The sequence below is a fragment of the Drosophila obscura genome, unplaced genomic scaffold (genome assembly GCF_018151105.1).
Source record: "Drosophila obscura isolate BZ-5 IFL unplaced genomic scaffold, ASM1815110v1 contig_9, whole genome shotgun sequence".
NCBI classification, from domain to species: Eukaryota; Metazoa; Arthropoda; class Insecta; order Diptera; family Drosophilidae; genus Drosophila; species Drosophila obscura.
The window spans coordinates 4,657,177-4,682,399 of record NW_024542883.1 but is presented as its reverse complement, the minus strand read 5'-3'; the positions used below and the strand labels follow the sequence as shown (position 1 = coordinate 4,682,399).

Sequence of the window (25,223 nt, the reverse complement as noted above, 5' to 3'; positions counted from 1 at the left end):
TTTGATATTTTTGGGGAAATCATTATATTTAAGAGGCATATTCCAGCAAAACTATCGCTATCATCATCTTCTACAGTGCCAATCACATGCATTCCCACAGGCCAGGACCCATTATCATCCCCGTCAAATGACTGCTATTTATACGGTCCCCACTATAAGCGTATTCCATATACATACATACGCGTAAGCTTATACGTATAACTATATGTACAATGTACATATTTATATTTACTATTTGCTCGACCATCATTATCGTTATTAGAGCTCATTAGCAGCGTCATTGGGAAGGCGAAAGAGGCGAAAGGAAGCCAAGCCGAAGCGTTGGAGGGTGTGGGGTGTGGCTTGAGTGTTGATGGGTGTGTGCCTGAAAATAGCTCAAAAACCATCAGAGACAGAAGGAGAAACGGGAGGATGGGGTATACATATGTGTATATCCCCGTAAGATTATTGAATGTGAGCTAATTTGCTTTTTGGGGCTTAAGGCGCTTGATTGAACCAACATCTGCTATTAGGCGGAATTTTGTGCTGTGCTCACCGAAGTGCGGGGATTTTCCAATTGTGTACTTCTGAAAACGACTCTCGCTTTTTGGATCGTATTATAGCGCTGCGCAGCTTAGATAAGACCCCTGTTCTTGGACGCCCCTTGAGCCGAACAATTCACTTAATTAACATAAAGCCAAATGAATACGAGAACAACCGCAAACAGTGTACAGACAAAAATTCACCTGGACTGGCTGCCCGTGGACCCTGGACAGATCCAGAGGAAATGCAAACAAAATCGCCGCGACCCACTGAGAGCGAATGCCAAGGAATCCAGTGCCCCATTGTTATGGCCATTGTCATTTGCAAACGGTGCGAACTTAATTTCTGCGACGATGTCCCTGCTCTGGAATGCCCTGTGTGTGCACGCCAGGAGCTGCAGCCGAATCTGACCCGGAATCTGGATCAGAGTCAGAGTCGTACATACTCACAGACGTGGGGAAAATGCCTGCCGGAAATCGTCTGCAATGTGCGAGATAACAATTTTCATGCAATGACCAAGGCGACGATCCAGCTAGCCACCAGTCCACCAGACCACCCATCCCCATCGACCATCTGACAACGACAACACAACCCACCGACCGCACTCATTATTCGTAATGGCGCTGATGGTGATGATGACAACATCGGTGGCAGGAGCAACAATGGCGACCACTGCGAAAACAGGAGAGGAGTGCTCTCAGGCGACTGATGCCCCAGCATCGAAACCAACCGGCGTGCGAGTATTACAATGGGAATGCCGATGACGATGCCGTACCGTATTCTGCATTTCAGACGGCTTGTATTCCACTATTGCATTTTCCCTGTGCCCGGTCGCAGCGATCCAGAATGTCGTCGTAACATTTAATTTCCGTCAACACCGAACAGAGAGGCAAGACAACGGTAGAGAGAGAGAGAGAGAGAGAGGGCATGTGGGTGGACTGGGGCACAGACACAACATGTCTGTGGCTAATATAAAACGAAGAATGCCATGACAAACGGTTTGCAGCAAGAGCTGACCAGATGACCACGACGGGAACGGTGATGAGGATGAGGATGATGATGGTAGTGATGATGACGACATTTGTCCGGCCGTAGCCATTCCATTCTATTCCATTCCGTTCCGCTCCGATGCGGCAATAATCATTACGTACGTGCGTTAGGGTTTGTTTGCATTCAACAGTTTTGATTGCTGATTGCGCCCGTGGAGTGGAATATTTTGGTCCGTGAGTTTGGGGATGACTGTCTGGAATTGGGAACCCCTGGGGCTACAGCTTGTCATCAGAATGCATAGTAATTTTATGTTTACAGGAATTGGCTGTGATACGATCTTAGTAATTCAAAACGATAATTCGTATATGAGAAATCTATTGCATATGCATATTTATGTATGTACTATGTATGTATGTTTTATTTAAATTAATTACCGCACCTATGAATAATACAAAAAAAACTTAGATGTCTCCTCTTGACACCCTTCGTGGATAAATTTAATTGTTTCGGATAAACTATGTCAAAAGCAACTAAAATTATATTTATTTAGATATTCGATCCGATTTATACATTAATTTTTTTAGGAATATGATTTCATAATGCCACAATATTCCCATGAATATTTCCAAATATTCAATAATAATTCTATAACAAATATCCCGAAAAGCTCATTAATAATTATATGATTATATATTATATTTTTAAATGTCTGGTTCTGGTATTCAGCAATGTTAAAAAAAAAATTAACTAATTAATTCATGCTTAAGGGGAAACAGTTGCAAGCAAACAAAGAAAGGAAAATATAAATGTTGTCATAATGAAAATGACGCAGAGAACGGCCCATCTGGACGAGAAAGAATACCTGCCTCAGTCCGGGATTAAGTGCTTTGTTTTCCTGTTCCTGTTCCTGTGTGCTGTTGCTGTTGGAGAATCCTTCGAGAATGAATTTCAGAATATATTTTATGACACTTAACTTTAATATTAATGCAAAGTTACTACAACTGCCTGTCTCTGTCTCCTTGCAGCATGGTGGGCCAGGACTTCACAGGACTCGCTGGCTGCTCCGCATTGGCTTTTGTTCTGTACCTAAACACATTTAACGCTGGATTTGTCTACGATGACAGGTGAGAAAAATTTGAACGAATTAAAAATTCCATATGTCAGCACGTTGACGAAGGTAAATGGCTCTGACTTTGGTCAGGTCTGTTCAGGTCTGTTCTGTACTTTGCTATTTTGTACTGTTCTGGTTCTGGTTGTGCCCGGAGGCGACACTTTGTCGCCAGATTGGACCCAAAAAAAGACAAAAGTTTATTATTAATTGTGCGCCAAGTGCCGCCATTTATTTGATAAAATCGCCATAATAAATTCTCGGCCCGCCTAATTGTAAAACTTGAGGCAGACCAGTTGCTGGCTTTGCGTCTGGATACGAGTATTCTTGATGTATACGGGTGGACGGATGCATAGGGGCAGCTTCTGTGCCGTTGTCAGAATCAGACGGCGGACGACGGAGCAAATTAAAAAACAAAATGTTGATTTATGTTCAGCTCCGCTCACAATGGAATCGGAACGGGATTGGTCTTGCCCCACCCCACCTCGTCTCGTCTCTCACCTTGGCGCATTGAAATGCTGCAAACGCAAACGAAATTACCCATAAATATCAAAAGTCATGTACAATGGACAGGAATTTCCCCAAGGACTTGGCCACTGTTCGTAGTCCTCGCACACAATGCCATCAGCAGCTCTGGTCTAGCTCTCTAGCCAGGAGTCAACCCCGTCTGACCGTTCTGGAAAACAAGTGACTCCTGGTCCTAGTCCTCCTCCTGGTTGAACTACAATGCCAGCGAACAATTGTCGAGGGGGGATGGGATTGGGCCTGGAGCTCGGAAGTTATGCACAAAGTGCTCTGCTCGGAGCTTTCGTTGTAGCTCGTTATTTTGTGCTGTCCAGAAAACAAGCACAAACTTGCCCACTCACAAACACAGTCACACACAAATAATAAACGCAACTTATGTAACTCAGCCCCATCTCCCATCCCCTCGCTTCATGGCACAAAAAGTTGTGTGCGAGTTGATGTTTTTGCTCGAACGGAAGCTCCTGCGGTCACTTTCACGCAGTTGCCAACACCACCCGGCCCCGTAACCAGAGAAGGACCCAAAGCGAAAGCCAGGACCCCGGCGAGTGCCTACCTATTGGTTGTTCCTGCTCCTGTGCTCTGCGGTCATCCCACAACATGGCCACAGTGACCACACGAGCCCAAGTTATTATTGTCAAGCCGGAGCAGACAAAACATGATTTATTAAATGGCAGAATTCCCTTCAATTTGTTTCCTATCAAGTGGAAAAAGAGCAATGACCATGTTAGGGGGGATGGTGCAGAGAACGGTCCGTTCCCTTATCCGTTGCCATTAAGAAATCTCTGTTGTTGGCAATTGTTAAAGAGATATGGGGTTTTAATAAGTTATGGCCAGCCAATAGATTTGCCAACTTTATGATCAAGCGTTTTACTTGGGAAATTTATTTTTTCAGTAATTGAACTAATGGAAATATAAATACCTGGGTGGTTGAGATGTGTTGGCCACTCTCTTTAAAATGGAAACCATTAAATAAAAAATATTAAAGAGCATGGCACACATATAATACTTTTCCCTATGATGGTCATCCGATTCACACCTTCAAACTGATTTATTTCGTTCTCAAAAAAAAAAAAAAACGCCCTAACAAAATGTTGCCAAACATCCCCCAATCTCCAGTCTTACAATAATTTATGTGCCGTATTAAAAGGACAACGACAACAACCGAAACGGCAGCAAAATCGGCAACGTTACGTATACGTAATTTTGATGGCACACAATCGTTGGCCGGGTACTCTGGGAGGGAGGCACACTTCACCACTGCCGACGGGGCTGGGGACCAAGAGTAACAGTATTTTGTGCTCTTTTTTTATATAAAATCGAAAATTTTCACTTTACATAAGCAAAACAGCAAAACAACCTCCACAACAAAAACAGCAAATACAAATTTTATATGAAGCCATGAGGGTGGGAATGGTTACTGAGAGGGGGATGGTGTAGAGGCAAAGAGCGGAAGGCAAGAATGGTGTCCACGTTCGGTTGCTGATGCTATGATATATTGTCTTCAACAAAAGCCAACCACAGTCCTGTTTGTCATGTGTGTGCATGCGAGTGTGTAGGTAAGCCTAACAGTGAGCTATAGCAGTGAACAATAGTGAACATTGAGAAAAAACCAAACAACCCACTCTTAAAAATTATACTGCCTTATATTTCAATAAAATACGTATTAAACATGTTTGCCAATGCATGCCAATGCCAACTCGAATCTCAGTTAGTGGGGTTGGTGTATTCGTATGTTGAACAAATTAAAAAAAGGTCAATCAATAACTGATTGTTACTTCGCTGTGAATGTAGTCAAAAAAGAAATTTAAGTGGGCTTTTGTCGTATATGTTCTTGAGCTAAGATTTTAGGTACTCTGCTCTTAATCTCAACTTCAAAAATATTTTCTAGATTATATTCTAGTTTTGAGAAGTAGCTTGAAGAGCTTGGGCCCAAAAATTAAATGTGAAATGTCTGGTTGGCATTCAACGATCACATCCCACTGTGCATCGAGTGTGTTGTGGTTGTCGCCGGCTCTCCTCCTCGATTGCTGGTGACTCTGACTCGTCTTTTCTTCTAGTCCTGTCCCTGCCTGTGGGTCTGGTCCTGGCCTCCTGCTCGAGTTGAGAGTGAAAAGCGAACGATAACGGCAGCTACATGCCGCACTTGTAAGCTGCTTCAAGCTTGCCATTGTTGTTGCTGCTCAGGCTCTCTATATCTCTCACTCTCTCCGCCTGTGCTCCTGGCAAAGTGCCGCTGTTCCTGTCGTTCCTGCCGTTGTTACTGCTGGTGGGTGTTGACGTTTTGGATGTTGGCCCTGCTACGAGTACTCGTATTGCTATTCATTCACTAGTTACGATGATAAAGCACAAAAAAGGGAGCTGCGGAAATTCTGCTGATGACGATAATGTTGACGCTGACGATGGCGTCCCCTCGACACTGTCAGATATTAAGCCCATCTACATAAACGCCCTAACCTAGGTGTTCCCCCACCACAAGCATGCGCCTCAAGGTATGTACGAGTATGCAATGAACTTTCTTTTCAATATTTGCCCGTTACTTTCGTACCGCGCGCTTCGCAAATGAGGCGTACAGCAATTTTTGGTTACTTTTTTATACCTGGCACTCAAGGAGTATAAGGCTATATTGTGTTCGTGGAATGTTATGTGACAGGAGTATATTTGTTGTTGATCTGCATAAGCTATCTCTCAGTCTGTAAATACGACCTGACCTTGAACAATATATATTAGAATAGACGAAACAGGTCTAGAGATACGTATACATGGTTTGTTTTTAAAGTTTTTGTCAGCCCCAAATAGTGGATACATTGTAGTCGAAATGGAAATTGAGAAATGCTTACAGCTAAACAAAAATTAAAGGTGCATTGCTCTCCACCCACACATGTGCATGTATGTACATATGTACGAGTATGCGAACTTTCTCAGTAAGCCGCTCCTTCATCATCGTCGTGTGCTTTTGCTTTGTGCTCTTCCGATAAGAATTTGTTTGCTCTCGAGGACATTTTTGTGGCTGCTGCGGTGCTGGGGGTCTCAGAATGCCAATGGGAATTGAAGTGTAGATGAGTGTGCACCCACGCCCACGCCCACGCCCTATCCACCACGACTCTCTCTGGAAAAGAACCTCCTTCATCGCAGTCCATGGCCAATAACTTTGCTTTATAGTTGGGCACGTCTCGCCAGCGAATTTGTAAACCCAATTTGTGGCACTCTCCTCCCGCACCACCCACTCCTCTTCAAATCCTTTTTATTACCATATTCAAGCATTGAAAGAGTTGCACACAAACACTGATACACACACACACACAAATGCACACAAACCTTGCCACAATTCATATTTCCGGTCACCCATTACAGAGCGTTCGAATAATAAATAAAATATTAAATTGAAAACCGAATTTTTATTCAAAATGCTTTCAAACTTATGTGTTTGCACATGACTCTTCTTTGGAGTTTTCCCCAAAACCCACCCAATCCTCCATCGCCCCATTTGGCCCAAGACTTCAACGGATATGTACATATGTATGTATGTGTTTACTTAACCTTTGAACTTGTGCTTGTGTGCCCAAAGACCCTACAACTACACCTCGAGCCTGGCTGAAACACTAAGTAAATATCTGTGCAAATACCATCCGAATATTTAACGAAAGTAAATTAAATTTTCAATTTAGATAACAAAAAAGGTAAAAATGTAATTTGCTTGCCATCTGGGCTAAAGTGAGCGGAATCAGTAAATACAGAAATATATTTACCAATAGAAGATCCATTTATTTAAATACATACAGTGAATTAAAACCTAATTAAATATCATATATTACAAAATTTGTGGTGCTTTAGGTATCAAACATTGAATTAGACCAATATTTGCAGTATTATATTTTTACGCTGGTGCTATGCGGGATTCCGGACGAAGGAATGTATTTTGCAATTAGGGAAGAATTTATTTAAGAGCGAATTTAGTTTCCGTTCCGAATACTTTTTGTGCCTAGACTGAATATTTAGTAAGCTCGTCATCAGCTCAGTCTTTATGAGTCCGTTCGTTACACTGCCCTCCGCCTAAGCATGTTCGCCCCGAACAGGTTCAAAGTCCAATTATTTCTTGGCGCTGACATCATATGTAACTAAGATAAGATGTAACTGGATGAGATGAGATCTTCTAGCCGATTTTCGAGACGATTTTCCACTTGCAAAACTCCTACTACCTGCCTAATTCCCACATCTAAGCGGTTCTCCACTTGTTTGATTTCTTCTCCACACGCTGAAAGGCTTCAGAGTTTTCCTTGTGTTTCTTGTCCAACGTTGGCGCTCTCACTTTGATCCTATATCTGATACCTTACTTGTTAACAACTAAATAAACCGTTGTGATCGGACTAATATTATAGCCAAAATAAAGAAAATTATTTTTGTTCCTTTCGCTCTGCTTCTCTATATCAGTGTGGTTTTGTAGTTTTCTCTCTCTCTCTGTCTCTCTTTGTCTCGAAAAAATAGCTACGGGGACTTTTTACCCTTTTTATCCACAGGAACAAAGCTGTGGACATTTCTAGTCATTCCAAGGAAATGTATCTTCATAGTGTACATTGATGGATATATTGATGCATTCCCCCAGCTCCCCTCGAGCCATAGTGCTCTTTGCGTCCTCTGGCCTTTGTGCAAAGTTAGAAAGTTAATTAATGACGTTTACTGTAACATCTAAAAACTAATTATGCATAAAATGGCTAGGATATTATTGCAAGCCCACTATAAATTTTCACAAACTGTGCAACAATCGCACAAGCACGAACAACAAGAACAACACCGATAACAAACTAACCCTGATTATACGACCACCTGACCCAGAGCCAGTGTTCCGGGCAAATCGATTAGAACAACAAGGAGCGCTACAACGGTGAGGTAATTACCAGAGACCCCCAACAACACAATGACAATGAGGGTGTATATGTACACCAGTACAGGTGTGTGTATGTATACGAGTTGTTCCATAACAACGGCACAAAATACGCCAACAAATCGGCAATTAATCAAGCCGCAACTGCATGGTGGGGGCGAAACAGGAGCAGAAGCAGAAGCATGAGCAGGAGCTGGAGCTGGAGCTGGCGGAAAAGGATAAGGAGTCGTAGAGCAGCAAAAGGAGAAGTCGAGTCAACTGTCGCTTGGCACTTTAACAATATTTATGCCGAGTATCAAAACAAAAAGACAATACAGCAAGGAGGGTAAGCACTTGTTAAGGGTGGAAGTATCTACCTTGAGGATACCCTATAAATAAATATTTTTGTTAGCAAATAAAACTGTCCTTAAAAACTTCTCTGTTAACTTACAATTAATAAAAATAAAAATATGGAAATATAATTTAAAATTTGCACAAGGCGCTCAACGCTTCAAGAAAAGGCATAATTATGACAGATCTGGTGTATGTGCTCATGTAGAGATCGATTAGAGACGATCATCAGTGTGGCATAGCCCAAGCCCGTAACCCAGCCGATATACTCCTGATCAATCTATGTGTCAGTATAAGAGGTGCACAGACACAAGCGGTCCTTTGAATTCGTGGCGCTTCAGTTTCGTGTACCAGGAAAGTGGAGACGAATTGAGTCGAGTTGGGTTCAGTTGGGATAGTGAAAGACGCTGGGCAAGGGGATGCCGGGCAGCGTCAGGCTTCATTTTGCTCTAGGCCACGCCGGATAATTAATCATTTTAATTAATAGGACAGGTGTGCCACAGGTTGTTGTTGTCGAGACGAGTCTCGAGAGTAATGTGAGCCTCCCATCCACCTACATCTGAATATTTATCTATCCTCTCTCTCTCTTTCTCTCTGTCTCTGTCTTCTTGCAGACGTGCCATCTTGGCCAACGGAGACGTGACAGGAGCGCGAACATTGGCGGGGATTTGGAAGAATGATTATTGGGGCACTCCACTGGCGGACAGTGGCTCCCACGGCTCCTGGCGCCCTTTATGTGTGCTCAGCTTCCGTCTGAACTTCCTGGCGGGTGGCCTATCGGCCACTGGCTACCACGTGATCAACGTGCTGCTCCACTGCCTGGCAACATGGCTGGTGGTGCTCGTGGGGCGTACCCTGCTCCCAAGCCGAGCTGGAATCCTGGCCGCTGGCGCCCTGTTCGCCGCACATCCCGCCCACACGGAGGCCGTTGCTGGCCTGGTTGGTCGTGCCGATCTGGCGGCTTGCGTCTGTTATCTGCTCACGTACCTGACCTATCAGCGGCACATGCGGAGCCGGGAGTGGAGCTCCCTGGCCCTCACCCTCCTGCTCGCTCTGGCCGCGCTGCTCTGCAAGGAGACGGCCATCACGGCCGTGCTGCTCTGTGGACTTTGCGACGTGCTGCGGGGCCTGGAACAGTCCGATAAGGTGAGTTCCTTAGATGCACCCATCAATAGTCGGAAATACTTTGGATATACTACCGAAAACCTATTTTATTTAACCTGTAATTTGGAGGAAAGTGAAAGATCAACACAATCAAACCTAGAACTACGATATTTAAGTTCAGTTTCCAGCAATGCCCTCGCAATGCAGTTTCGTAGCATCTCCTTGGCTCTTTTTAATTTTCTTTCATGATGCCTAATTCTGCTCTGCAACTTCCTTCCAGCATCGCCTTCGCTCGCTGTGCATTCTGAGCGTCTTCCTCTTCTGTGCCCTGTACTGCCGTTTGAGCCTGCTTCCTCGACCCGCCACGCCCTTTGCGCCCGCCGATAATCCGACGGCCCACGAGGCGTGCTGGTGGACGCGGACTCTGACATTCCTGTACCTGCCAGCGGTGAACTTCCGGCTGCTGCTGTGGCCGCAGGTCCTCAGCTTCGACTGGGGCATGGAGGCCGTGCCGCGCATCAGGACGCTGTGGGCCGCGCGGAACCTGCTGAGTGTCGGATTTTACGGATCTCTTCTGGCCGTGGTATGGCGGAGCGCCCGTTTTCGCTCGTGCTCCCCCGTGGACTATGCGGCTGTGGCAAATATATCATTGCCGCTGCTGAGGCGCATTGGAAGCAACAGCTGCCACACCTGGCTGGGCTTGGCTTGCAACTGCCATCATCAACTGGCGGAGGAGCCCCGGTCCGTTGAAAGTCAGCCTTCGACTGGAGGCACTGCAGTCAATAGTTCCGCGTCGTCGGTTCCCCTGATGGGTGTGGCCTTCATGGTGCTTCCCTTCCTGCCCGCCAGCAATTTGCTTTTCCACGTGGGATTCGTGCTGGCCGAGCGCCTGCTATACCTTCCCAGCGTGGGCTACTGCCTTCTCTTCGGCTACGGCTTCGGCAAGCTCTGGCACCGCTCCAACGGCTCCAGGATGCTGCTCCTCTGCTGCCTGGGCGTACTGCTGGGCGCCTTCAGCCTACGCACCGTGCGCCGCAACCTGGACTGGCGGGACGAGGAACAGCTCTACCGAAGCGCCATTCCCGTGAATCCGCCCAAGGGTAAGCTGCACCATTACTGTCAGTCTGTACACTCCATTATATACAACATATACGTGTGTGTGTGTGTATTCTTTTCTCCTGCAGCTCTGGGCAATCTGGGCAGCGTGCTGAGTGCCCAAGGACGCTATGAGGAGGCCAAAGTGGCTCTGACGGCGGCCATCGCACACCGGCCCCACATGGCGGATGCGCACTTTAATCTGTGAGTAAACGTTCCGGCGCCAGTCAAGCCCGCAACCCTTTTGCAAATTTAAGCAAAATTCGCGCCTGCACCTGCCCCTTTCTGCGGCTGCCTGTCGAACACGAAACCTGAATCCACAAAATGATGTCGGTTTTTGCTGGAAGCCTTTTCAAAATTCAAAAGCTCAAAGTGAATGGCTGTCGCGACCTTGTGTGTTTCGAGAGGGGGGGTGGAGGATTAGGGAGAGGATAGGGAACTGCATGGCTGCTCCTAATGCCAAATGGCAGCTGCTTCGGCTTCGGCTTCGGCTTCTGTTTTCTTCTGTTCTCTCTGTACTGTTCATGGAAAAAACGTTCGGACAACATCTGAGAAAAAAAGCGGGACATTCGCAGAAGAGGGTGGAGCAGACCGAAGACTGTCCAGACGCATCGCGCATACAAATCAACCCGGTCAGATCTTGAGCCCCTGCGCGTTCCGGCGGAGGGGTACATGTTTTGCATCTTTTGGATGGCAATTTGCATGCACTCGGCAACCATCAACTGCAAATAGCTGCTGGATGCAGTTTTTTCTACCCACAAACACCACCCGCTGAGTGAGTACACGTACCCCGTACCCCGTACCACACTCGTGGCTCTGTTTGGTCGTTGTCGAGCTTTGTACCTTTGTATGAGAAGCGGAACGTTTGAAACAATATGGCTCAAATGAATGCAAGAAGCATTTTCCACCCTAATCCCCTCTAGATATGCTCTTAATTAGGCCAAAACTGAATGGGCTTTCGTCAGGCCCTAGATTTATCGAGATACTCGTCGTACTACTTGCAGCTGGAACTGTTTGCACACGGAGTTCTGTTCTGTTTGCATTCGTGGCACATGCTTCATGCAAATGAGGAGGAAATCGGCTGGGAAAAGGGAGAGTCCCGAATTGATTGAGCGCTTGGATTCATGCAGTATTTGAGACATAAATTCAGCACTTGTATTGGTTTATCTATCATTGAAGCTTGGATGAGCTATAATGTAATACATCGATATTGGGTATAAGCATTATGGACGGTAAATTATGCTTCCCTGCCGAGTGCAAGGCAATGAAGCTTCATTGAATTATCCCAGAACAGAGATTATATTGTCTGGGCTTTTTTCCCATCCATTGTGAAATTCGACCTTAGCTTATCTCATTCGGTGTGTGTATGCACGTACAGCCAGCGTACATCAATGCTTAATGCATCAGCTGTTTCGATTGCATTCATTCAGCATTCCAAGAGCCATAGCCATTTCCCTTGTCTTATATTGTACAATAAATATACAAAAGCTCCGACATATATTACGTAACGTCCTCCATGGAACAACAATAACAGCACTGAGAATCGTAATAAGGATTGGAATAGAAAAATTGTAACAACAATGGAAAAATTGGCATTTCTGCTTACAAGCTGCACTTGATGCAACAATATGAGAAAATAAAACTGCTGACGCATGACGCTGGCATCCTGCTTATCCCGCACTCACTCTGCTCCACCCATTTCTGGTGGGGCCAATGACACTTCGACTTTGGACATATGGGAAACAGACTATCCCACACACACGCCCCAACAGTGCAGCTTTGGGTACTCGTAGTCGTATTGCAATTTACTCGTTGCCTCGTCGCGACGCCAGCGGCGACCCCCAACTGAGAACGCTGAGCGCAGACAATGCCTCTTGGTGTTCCGCCCAGTGCCCCTCCACTGAGGTTTGGGGGAGTACTGTGCATTACGAGAGAAGCGCCAACATGTCAACGCTTAACGAAACGCACTCTGTGCCCCTTCGAAGGGGGAACATGGGCTAGAGATGGCAAATGATTTCTCAAAAGTTTTGCGAGATCATTAAAGAGGAAATTAGTTTTAAATAAAGTTCAAAGGGGATCCTATTCAAAAGTGTTTTATTAAAATTATTTTATTATTATTATTTATTTTTTATTTATTATTATTAAAATGAATGTTTCGCTTTATTTCTAGAAATTATTTTTAGTGTATTCCCTTACTAGTTAGTTTCTCTCCACAATTGTCACGGCCACATCCACTGTTTCGTGAGCATGCCAGTTCTTCTCCACTTCCTTTGAATATGCAGAACGTCATTTTCAATGCTGGTCGCTCCGAGCGCCGCTCTCGCTGCCGCACACACACGGATCCGCAGTCGAGGCTCATACGCCGTGCTGCCATTATTGTTGCTGCCATTTCTGCTGTTGTGTTGTTCCTGCTGTAGCCCTTGCCGGTGCCGTCGCCCTGTTTCTTGTCGTTGATTATTGTGTTTGACATAATAGGCTTTACGCTCCAAAAATGGAGAGTAAACGAGAAATCCTTTCGCTTTGGTTCTTTGGCAAATTGTAGGTAAATCCCTGTTCGCTAGCCTGCCAAGTTTTTTTTCTGCTGCTGCTTTCTTTGGAGAAGCTGCCTCCATTCCTTGGGGATAGGGACGGGCTACGGCTAGCGACAGCGATGTGCGTCCAATACAAATAATTGCACAGAACTCCCGAGAGCCATGGACAATGGTACGAGCTGAGGAGAAGAAAAGCATACACACTCGTAGACTCGTTGCTTCCTCCTGCATTCATGAGAGGCGTAATCATACACAATTCCGTTCGCCTTCACAGCGAAAAAGCGAATACCAAAACTATGTTAAAACCTTTAATGCACTGAGCCGCATATACCCCAGTGAGTGTGTTAAGCGCTTTGTGTCCATGGAAGCCCTGCGAACATATTCTTCTTTTGCCTATTTAAATAAATACTTAAACAGAATGTTTTGTTTTGTTTTGTTTTACTCTCAATGGCTCCCAAAAGCCTCTTTATACAACAATACACACTGCATGCACTTATTTGTATACTTACGATACAAAAGGATTATCCGTTTATGAAAAACATTTAAATTAATGCTCATATTCTATTTGAAATTCGAGTTTGTTTTGGATTATTTTTAAAGAACATTTCATTTATTTTTTCAATAAAATGTGGAAGGACAAATTTCTACAGAAAATTCTTTATTTAGTGGCTTAAATAATTTTTGTTTAAATGTAACTCAACTCAAAAAATATTATTTCTTATAAAATAAATAAAAAAATAAAGGTGCTGGAATTTCAATTTCAGAATTTCAGAATAATAAGTTCCTGAGATTATAAAATATTGTATAATTCTCTGTCCAGTCCCCCACCGGCAGCAAATGTGCAGAAAAATAAGAAATGTGCAACAAGGAAAAGGAGGGAAAATACGAAAATATATCTGTTGACGGCTTAGGTGCAATTTCAAATAAGGCCAATGACTTAAAAGCAAAGCGCGAACTTCATAACTGCCAGAGCTTTACGCCTAAAGGTTACTAACTTGGCTCGAAACGATACACGAGACGTTCGGTCCGCGGGTTGCGTGGATCTACTACAATGGTAAAGATGTCCAGGCTTGGGGAAGCCAAGGTAAACATTTCATTTTTAATGCCGTACAAGTTTAAAGCGCTTTTCTCCCCCACTCTGGCTTTCAATCCCTGTCTCTTTTGACTGTTCTTATCCGCCTGTCGCTCGGCAGTGTTGCCTTTGCAGCTTATCGAAAAGTTGTCTGATTGAATTTTCGCCTTGTCCACTTGCAGAATGCAACAGTAGACCCTGCCATTGCCTTCTCCCATCCCCCAGCTAATCTGAAAGTCGGCAGAGCAGATTGAAACATTAACATTTTGAAAGCTTTAAGAGATTTCCAAGCAATGAAGTTTCCATTGTCGGTACAGGCATCATTTTCCGATTCCTAATCGAAAATCAATGTCAGGTGCCCTTCAACCGCCCAGCAGGTGGTGGGCATGGGGACGAGTGCGTCGCGGATAAGCAGCTGTTTGTACATTATTTACTCGTAAGCCATCAATAGCCGAGATATCTCCGGCTGCGCACCTTGCGCCCGATACCTGCGGCTACAAATTTTCAGTACCTGACACGTGCCTTCTGCCACGTGAAGCATCCACCATCCTGTCTGGCTCTGGCTCTGGCTCTGCCTCTGCTCCTCGTATAGTCGAGCGCCAGTCAACTGTCATGGATTTATTGTGCTCCTGCTGATGCTGCTCTGCTCTGCTCTGATTTTTAGCTGCAAAATGCCACAGTAAAGGATAAGTTGAGTGGTGGGTGGCGTTGTGGATGTGGTCCTGAGGGTGGTGCCGGTGGTGCCAGTGGTTGGGCGGAAGTCAAAGTAACAGGCAACCAAACACCAAAACCAAAAAATCACTGAGCTGTATAATTCGATTTCTCTTTTTCACTCTTTTTCCCCTTTTCTGTGATTTTTGAGTTTTGCACTTATTTTGCTGCTGTGTTTTCCTACCTGCACACAGCAAAAAAAAACTTGAAAATAAATAGAACAACATGGCTTGTTTTTCTTTTCCCTACATACAAATGTACATATATGTATGTATATACATATGTACATACATATGGATACGAGTATGTACAGATCCGAGTGGAATGGAATAGAATACTATAGAATAGAATAGAATAGAATACTCAATATTCAGTTGAGCAAATCCCTCCGTTGTCTGTCTGCAATTCGTATGCATTCACTTGGCTCCATTTTGGTTGTGTTACTCTTTCTGGGGTTCCCCCGACTGCCTGCCCCTGTCCAGTGTGTGCTGCTGGGGGGAGTCGAAATTGTGGCCAACAAGGGACTTTTCCCAGGGAATGTCGAAAATAAAATTTAAACAAATTCATCTCTGGCTACTGCGGCATGTGCGAGTGTTTATTGAATAGTTGGCAAACCAGCCCGTCGGTATCCTAAAGCAAGTCGAGGGGGACTCCGAGGGGGGTTTCATACGCAACTGTGTTCATTTCAAAATATTAGATCAAATGTGGGGTATGGATCTCCGCTTTCGTCAAATTGAAAAACTAACATGACAATAATTAGCCAGGTAGCATTAATATAATATTTAATTATTTATGCATAGACCATAGCATCGATACCTATACAATATGAAGGCTGAATCTATCAGTAAACAAATTGAATACACAGCAATGCAAATCTCTCCCAAATAGAAACAGGTAAAAAGTTTCAGCTTGTAATTCTTCATTAAAGTTACCACATTCTCAAGGATTTCTAATAAGCTGCAATTCATATTTATACTGCAGCAAAGTGGTACAGAATGTGTAGCTTTTGCACAAATCCCCGCTCAAAGGCCCTGCCCCCAGCCAAATGCATATACATACAATGTACAGACAGACATATGTACATAGATATGTTTATATGTATACACAGTATATGCACATACAACACATGATGTAAGCTGCTTTTTGTCAAAATCCAAAGTCTTTACAATCTGCCCTCTTGTTGATTTTATAGCCTTGTCGCAACTCAACACAAATTTCAGAGCGCGCCGTTTGTTTGAACAACTTTGTTGGTTTCTACTTTTATTTTATTTTTGGTGCTGCTATATGCAGATATTGCTGCTGCTGTGCAGGAGCAATCTGTGCTTAGGTTTATTTGGCACTGTTTTGGATCTGCTGCAAATAAAATGCTTCCTTTATTTAAAACCACTTATCCATGCATACGGGCAGACGAAACTTTGTGCATACGTACATATGTACATATATGTATATTGGGATGCCCTAATATGCCCTATGCATAACCATCGGAGAGATGTGCGAGTATCACATTCGGTATTTGGTGGTGCGTATCATCCACTGACAAGCATAAACTATTCTGGGCATTGGAATCCACATCCACTGGGGGATGCTGGCCACCCACTCAGAAGCAGTCCTGTTAATTAAATGAAGCCCGGGAAAATCTACTTGAAGGTCAACATTCAGCATTTTCAAGAACTTAAAGGACTCGCTGCAATTAGCCAGTGGAAGCCGCAAAAAGCAAAGGCAGAGTTAATTTACTCCCAACACTATTAGTCGCTGCAATCCCCCAGTTAAGCAACTTTACTTTCCATCTTCTGGCCTCTTTCCTTCTATTCGTTGCCTTCTCCGAATTTTTAACAAATTTTGCCTTATGATGCCTCGCGAGGGAGCAGGGGGAGACCAAGAACTGTGAAGAGTGTTCTGAAAGTGGAGTTCTTCGGAAATTTAGCTGCATTGTTGGCAAGGAAAACAATTTGGAGTAGGAGCAATGGCTTAAATTAGCTTTGTTTGCTGGAACATTTTCGTGAAAATTAATTAACTTGATCCATTTGCATCTATGTAAAACTCCCTCTCTTGTTATCTATTTCAGGGGCGTGGTACATCAGAAGCAGCTCAACTTCAGTTCGGCTGTCTCCAGCTACCGGCGGGCCATCGGACTGCGTCCCACAGCTGGCCGTTGCATTCCTCAACCTGGGCATATCCTTGCTGTCCCAGAACAGTCAGCACGGGGAAGCCGTCTCAGTATTCCGGTCTGGAGCGCGACTCGAGGGGCATGGAGTGCGAGATCGCGTGGCCCACGAGGACGCACGCTTTGCCTGCTACCTGCAACTCAGCTCCCTGTATCGCTCTAGAAACAGACTACAAGAATCCGGGGCAATGCTGGCAGAAGCCCTGGAGGCCCTCTTCCAGCCACGACAGGACCAGCGAGCGACGCTACATTTTCGCTTAGGCGAGATCTATGCGGACATGCAAAATTGGGGGGAGGCTGAACGGCACCAGCGATTGGCCATGCAACTGCAACCACAGCACGGTGCTGCCTATGTGTCCTTTGGCCAGACGCTGGCCAGGAATGTAAGTATAGCTAAGCCCACTCTTAATAGTTCCTTGACTGACCTTCTCCCCAATCTTAAAGAGCAGTCGCCATGCAGAGGCGGAGCTCTGGTTCAAACGCGCACTCCAGACAGCACCCTTGGAGCCCAGCTCCCATCATTACTATGGTGAGCAGGCGAGTCGAGACAGGGAGTACTGAGTTATCATAACCTGCGATTTCATTTCAGCTGATTTCCTGGAGCAACAAGATCGTTGCCAGGAGGCACTCAGCCTCCGTCTGAGAGCTGCCGCTTTGGCGCCTAAAGACTACGCCCTGCACTCCGCCGTAGCAGATGCTCTGCGTCTGCTGAACCGCTTGATCGAGGCGGAGCTGTGGTATCGCAAAGCGGTCACCCTCCAGCCGCTGGCGGCCCACGCCCACGCCAATCTGGGTGCCATTCTGCAAATGCGGGGCTTAAGGCAGGAGGCTGTCAGTAGCTATCGCAGGGCCCTGCAATTGCAGCCAGGACATGCCACCAGTCGGGCCAATCTGGCGAGGATGAAGGCGGGCATGGATACCAACACGTAGCACTGGCCTCCAGAAGCCAGGCAGAGCTTTGCTTGTTGAGACTGGGGGCAAATAATTGTAGATAGCAATGGAAGGAACTGAACTTGAGATTAATTAAGGAACAGCTGGGAGTACAATATATTTTTGAAATAAATTCTTAACATGAAGATATATTCCAATGTGTGTTTTTCTCCCTCACAAATAGTCGTAGTAACCACAATAAGCTGAGCCCGTGCTGAGACAAAGATTCCCAGAAATCCCAACCCGAGAGCCGCACAACAAATTATTTCCATATCAAGTGCCATCTCGAACTAGGACCAGGTGGCGACCAAAATGCAGACAGGAGGCTGAGACGTCTCAAACGCAGGGCCAGGACGATAGACAAAGCCAGAGACAGACGGACGGACGGACGGAGACAGACAGACGTGATAATATCAAGTAGCTTTGGCAAAAAACGACATGGAAACGAACCCAAAGGCAAACCGCAGCAGCAGGAGCAGGGGACTCGGATGGGGATTCAGACAACTTCATGCGAGAAATAGTGCTTACTAAGCATTAAATTATAATTAAATTTTAAACAATGAAACGGAGCCAAGGATAAGGGCTGGGGGACTGGGGGAAGGCCGCGCGAGAGATCCCAAAAAGCTCTTAATCACAAACATGCGCAGCCACTTCAAAGGTGAGTCCGCCATGCCCATGCCCATCCGCATCCTCATCCTCACAGTCATCCTCATCATATCAATGCGGAGAATGGAGAATGGAATTGCCCAAAGTGAGGAGCAGACACGGTAGCCGACCCAACTGGATGTCTGCCAGCCTAGCTGGTTGTTTGGCTGGCTAAGCATATGCGCATATAAATTAACATAGACACCCGAGTATTTAATTAAAATTCCATCAGCAGCACACTGAGATGGAGCAAACACTCACTCACTGACTCACACATATGACATATGAATGGGTGTATGGGTAGACACACATTTTAGCGCTAAGCCGAGCAGATGCCCTCGAGTAAATCCACCAAAAACCACACGGCAGACGGCAGACCTAGCGCCGCACGTGCAACGAAATCAGTGAAACGCCTTTGGGGCCTACGCCGGTCGAGAGTGCAAACAAAAGGGAGCAGCCCCAAAACACACACCTATACAAGGAGACCCACAAACATAGGCGAATGGGCCAGGACCTCCACTGGCAGGAGAGGCCCAACCAGGACAGGGCCGGACAGGTGGCAACAGGAGGCGCGGACAGCTGCCGGCGGTGCTTCTGCGTCGATACTGACTGATGAAGTGCCACTTCTGACACTGCCTTCCCAACCCCATCCCAAACGAGGCCAAAATTACAACGATAATCACAATGACGATGACTATGATCGCGTTAAGCATGGAATCTTAATTAAGTTTAAGCAGTCAGTCGGGCAAAGGTTGAACTGAAGTACTGGACAAAGGCCTGTTATTCCATAATTAAATATGGATTTGAGAGATTTGAGTGGCGCATCAGAGTTCCCTGCCCAGACATTTAGCAGATTTGTGGGTATTAGTTAGTTCAAAGCCATGTGTTGGCTTACCCCTTGCCGCAAGGTGTGTTGGATATTACGGGTGCTGCTTCAGTAGGAGGACTCTTTGAAATTCCCATAACTAAGAGTGGAGTTTCTAAGATATTCATTGGGAATCTCAAAAGATCCTCTACTTTGCCTATGAGGTGCATTTCAAAGAAATTATCTGATCCGATATCGATCTTCTGCTGATCCTATATAGAGGTGCACAAATATGGCCAAAAGTAGTTAAAATTCGAATCTAACTTAAGCACTCAGATGAATATGTATTGGAGCATTTTATCGTATTGAATAATTTATTTTTATTAATAGAGTTCCTTCTAATACTACATATTACATATGTGGTACCCATAAAAGTACTATAATTTATATTTTATGAATCCAAATCACCTGTACAACCTCCACATGTTATGTCAACATTCTCCGTAATCTTTAGTGGGTTAAATGAATCCAAAGAGAACCACACCACACCACACCTCAACATCACTCCACCCACCTTCAGTGGCTAAGTCCGAGTCGGCAAGTTGGCCAATGAGTATTTAATGCGTCAAACTGTTTAAATTTCTATTGGATTTTTTGTTTGGACTTTTCGTTTGACTTTTGTTTTGGCCACAGATGCTGTTGCTGTATCTGTTGTTCTTGTTTTGAATTCGGATTGTGCAAAAAGTGACGTTCGGCTTTCAACTTTTTGACCGGATACGGACACGGAAGAAGAGGCTCCCAAACACATATGTACATACACACATACATACATATATACCCGTACATGCACATCACGCAAATGGTCATCCTGTGGAACCATTTATTTTCCACTTTGGCCAAAAGACAAAAACAACAAAATCATACACACACAGAGTGTGGGACAGAAAGAGAGGGGCTGATGGGAAGAGAAAGAGATAGCGCACGAGGGAGGATTGGAAAAAAAAAACTAAAGGAAAAAGAAAAGTTTTTAGTTAGCTTTTGATGAGGGTCAACTCAAACTCAACGGGTCTGTGGCGCAATTTTCAAGTGGCCTTCGCTCCCAAGCACCCAGGCCCGGGAACAAAAAAGGATGACACACAATAGTTTGGACATTGTTTTTGACATGACTTTCTATCAAAAACAAATTTGCCCTTCTTTGTTCTCCTATTATTTTGTATTGCACATCTCTCGTTTTTGTCACAAATCGAGCCAAATACTCGTACAAATGTACATACATATGTGGCGGCAGACATGGCACCATTGCGGAGGCGAAAAGAAACTAGATTGCGATATGGAAACACAATTTCCAACTTAATTTGTTGAAAACAGAAAACAGAAAATCGAAAAAAAATATGAAAATGCATATTCCTGATGATCCAGGTGCTCTTCAACACCACCACTAGGCCAAGAAAGGCACTAGATTACCCCCTAATTCTACAACTTTGTATACCCCTTTGGGATTTTATAATTCAGAAGTGCAGAAGCATCGTCACCTGCCATTGGCCAGTTCAATTTCTGTTTATGTTCTAATTTGCTTCACTAGAAAATATGTTAAGGTTAACTTTGATATTTTCAAGGTATATATTGCAGTGCACATTTACTTTAACCTTAGTGTAAACCTTTTCCGACTAAATTATATCGGGGAATATTGAATATAAATGTAATTATCAGGTTTGGTGTCGATTTAGGTACCAGGATTATTATTCAGTGTTGCAAGTATGTACCACTCATCCATACATATGTACATTTATAGTAGTCTTTATCTATTTACAATGTTTCATACTGCAACCCGCTCTGAGCAATTCTTTACAAGACACACAGCCAGCCGCTGCAACCTGCGGCTAACCACAATCAGGCATGCAACAATATGATTGCATCAGACGCATCGTAAGCCGCAATCAGAAAACGCAACAAACACAAAAATGTATCTTCATTATGTGAGAGCCCATCAAAATCAATGCAATGCACACACGCACAGCAGGGGGCAAAGGGTGGATATAGACACAGGGAGAAGGTGTCAGAGTGAGACAGAGAAAAGCCGCACACCACCGCTGTCAGCTGCAGCAATTGTCTGATCCAACGCTAACGACAAACCCAGCGGCAGAGGCCGACCAACCAGCTAGGTGGCTGTGGCATCTCATCCTCACGCACATGGTTTGTCGCGCTGTCAAGGCCGCAAGAAGAGGCGCTCTCATGGCAGTAAGACGGAGCAGAGAGCGCTGCCAACTGCATGAACGCCTCCGTATATCAGCGCTTTCCTTACTTAAATTGGCAAACAATTAGTAAGAGATTAAATTCTCTGGATGGTTTCAGGCCAGACGTTGCATGCAACATGCAACCGAACTGCGAAACGAAAGTGAAGTCTTTTGGGGTAAGCCACAGCATCAGTAACATACAATGGGGACACTGTTAGCGCGGGGATAATGGGTATTGCGGGGGGTTCAAGGACAAAGCATCATCACATCAGTGATGTATTTTTGATTGCAGCTGCTCCAAAACACAACAATCAGCAAAAATTGCGGGGGCGAAGCAAAAACAAAACAAAATGCCAAGACAGAGACGACAGAACACAGAGCAATCATCATAACCTGTAGCTTCGGGCGAGGCATAACCATCCAAACCTCCCTCTACCACAACTACCACTCTACCAGCCCCAACGGAAATACAACTCCGGGATGCCGTGAACCCAAAAGCGAAAGTTCACACCGAAATTGAAACCCGGACGGAATCTGTGGCATAATCTGAGGCGCAAAACGAAGATGACAATAAATTCGATTCGATTTCGGTTTTGATTTAGTTTAGTTTAGGGAATATCATCATCCTTGGATTACCACGCAGTGAACGCAAACGAGGGACTGCCAGTCCTGCCCTGATGATGGGGATGGATGCCAGAACCCAAGATGATGATGATGATGATGGGAACGATTGTCGCCTTATGGCAAAAGGAAAGTAAACACAAATAGATAACAGACAACAAATAAAAACCAGCAAAACGAAATGAAAATAAGACAAAGCACACACAAATATCCCAGAAGAGAACGGAACGAGGACGGTTCGCGATTCTTGGATACCAAATTCATGGATACCAAATTCCACCCAGGGACCCAAGGACCCAAGAACTCAGGGACCACAGCACTGCCATTGGCAAACACATCCTCCAAATCCTTCTCAGCTTAAGTTGGCTTTGAAATTTTGATTGAAAAAATCACAGAGTGAGAGCGAGAGAGAGAGAAAGAAGCAAAAGACAAACTAAGTCAGACACATCCCTCAGAAATGGGCGACAAATAGCGAAATGTTTCCATAGAATCCGATAATGACTTAGCGAGCGAGGGGTGGCCGGACCACCTTCCCTCAATAATTCATCCTCTACACTGTAGTCGATATTTTGATTTGCGAAATTCCAATTATGAGAACCACTTCACTTCGATTGATCCGCTTTGCCGGACTCGAGTCTGACTGTATATTCGGAGATATTTTTGTAATTGTGCGGAGCAATATAATTGGAAATGAAAAACAATAAACGCAGAAAATAAAATATCTGAAAATAAGATCTGAAACATTTTTGTACGTAGGATAAGCATTTACTAGAATAATCACCTAGTGGTGTCAAAAAGTTGATTTCTTTTTGAACGCAGATGCATCTATTCGTATTATTAGATTAACTGTGCGATTACAACACATTTTCGCACACTTTCTGCATATCAGCACCACGAATGACATACAAAATTATGTTCTAAAAATACAACTTGCCGGGTAATATATGTAAAAAAAAAATACTTTAAACTAATTTTTTTATCATTGATTAAGAGATTTTTGTGGACCCCTGTGGTCATAAAGATATCCTGCTTGATATATGGGAGGAAAACCAACATCGATGGTTTTCATGGAGTGAGGAAGAACTCCCATTAAATAATACAAAAACAAAAAGGAACGTTGTGAGTCGCTGCTGTGCCGCGACTCTACTTTTATACCCGTACTCAGTCAGTATAGAAATATGTGAGATTATGATATATGTACTTTTAAAATATTATTTATATTATCTTCTATATTTATCTTCAAAATTGTAAATGCCACAGATTTTCATTCTTTGTGATGGCGAAGGGGGTGGTGCGAAATTTTAAATTACACTTGTACATCACATATTACATAAGTCTGGAGACAACATTTTTGTTGCTCTAGTTCTTTTAGTCTCTGAGAACTAGGCGACAAATAAGACGGACGGACAGACGGACAGTGAGACATAAACTCGGCTATTGTTGCTGATCAAGAATATATATACTTTATGGGGAAACCCCTTAACTCTTTAAGCAGGGGTATAAAAATATACCGTTAGCCTGGATTGAACCATTTTTCTCGTATTTGTTTAAAATAGTTGATTATGTTAGAAACATTTTGTGGAATAACTTTTCTCAAGAATGTGTTTTTGCGGAAATTTGTAGTGGCAGACAGACAAAGAATCACATAAGATGAAAGTGATTAAACATGTGATTGCAATATTCTTGGAAATCGATATCACACCATTGACTTTCAATGTTGACCCTACAATCATCCAAATAATTAGAATTCAACTTGATAAGAACTTGATAAAAAGACGAAATTAATAGCACTCTTCAGTCATTATTTCAGCGTGTAATAATGCAGTCAATGTGGATCTACTGTTTCCTTTTGTTTTTCCTCTGCAAAAGCACAGGATTAGCAGCAGAAGTGGTAACGTTTGGAGTAAAGTTTTAATTCGTAAATGGCAAAGAAAAACATTCTTTCAGCGTTCTGTAATCGAAAATGGCAGGGGTGACATTGAAGTATTGGCGATTCAGAATCCAAATAGCCAATGTCCCCTTGGTCCGAGGTCGCATGGTATATATACTGTAATCCTACCGAGCATTGATCCTTTTAAAGTTTCCTGCGATGAGAATATTGCGGATCCTGGCTGGACTGTGATCGCCCGTCGAACTAATGGAGAGCTAAATTTCTTGCGCAACTGGATGGAGTACAAGAGCGGATTCGGAGATCTCAGGGGCGACTTTTCCATAGGATTGGACGCCATAACGAAATCACAGACCCAAGAGCTATATGTACATCTGGAGGGCTTTAAGGGAAACACGCGATTCGCCAGATATGATGAGTTCTACATCGAAAGTGAAAATGATTTATATCGAATGTCAAAGTTGGGCGCCTACACTGGGTATGCGGGGGATTCGATGTATAAATGCACGAACCAGCAATTTACGACCTACGACCGGGACAACGATCGGTCGGGCGGTAATTGTGGCACAAAGCATGTGGCGATAGGTATTTACATCTACATTTGTACCTTATGAACATTTTGTATTGCAGTGCTTTAATTCCAATCTCATAATTTCATAATTTGGCTGCAACGCATTTCTGTGATTCCATATGAAAATCTGAGTGCAAGACAAATATGCATCATGCTGCATCATCCTGTCCCAAAACCACTGATCTTTCTGAATGAAATTTGCTATGGGCAAATTGGCCAAGTAAAATCAGGTTAAAAAGCTCTGTGGAAATTTACGTTTTTGCGTGGATGTGCAGGCTATGCTGGTAATGTGCTTAGATTACTTACAAGATTTGGGGAGTGTGGAAGGCAGCAGATCTAAGAAGCTCCTCGCAGAATATTATCAAAAGAAAGTCCAAACAGCATGTTGCATTGTATTTTGATTTAGCAAAAAGATTTAGCTCTCTCTCTCTCACATAAAAAGTAATTCCTCAAAAATAACAGTCAAATTTTACAATAATTATTTAAAAAACGAAAATA

The 25,223-nt window shown here is 44.1% G+C and overlaps 2 protein-coding genes across 2 annotated transcripts in view; both read left to right on the top strand.

Annotated features, from left to right (window-relative positions):
• The window catches only part of LOC111069283 (protein O-mannosyl-transferase TMTC1), a 47,276-nt gene extending 29,174 nt beyond the window's left edge, over positions 1-18,102 (top strand). The window contains 8 exon segments of the mRNA XM_041595991.1: positions 2,538-2,636; positions 8,969-9,500; positions 9,739-10,558; positions 10,643-10,757; positions 16,933-17,005; positions 17,007-17,414; positions 17,476-17,560; positions 17,621-18,102. Coding sequence (XP_041451925.1) covers positions 2,539-2,636; positions 8,969-9,500; positions 9,739-10,558; positions 10,643-10,757; positions 16,933-17,005; positions 17,007-17,414; positions 17,476-17,560; positions 17,621-17,961 — 2,472 coding nt within the window. The 5' untranslated portion in view covers position 2,538 and the 3' untranslated portion in view covers positions 17,962-18,102.
• Positions 18,103-18,600: 498 nt separating this feature from the next.
• Positions 18,601-24,768, top strand: LOC111069212 (ficolin-1-like). The gene is made up of 2 exons (XM_041595914.1): positions 18,601-18,728; positions 24,237-24,768. Exons 1-2 carry the CDS (start codon positions 18,601-18,603, stop codon positions 24,766-24,768), a joined length of 660 nt encoding a protein of 219 aa, XP_041451848.1.
• The last annotated feature ends 455 nt before the right edge of the window (positions 24,769-25,223 follow it).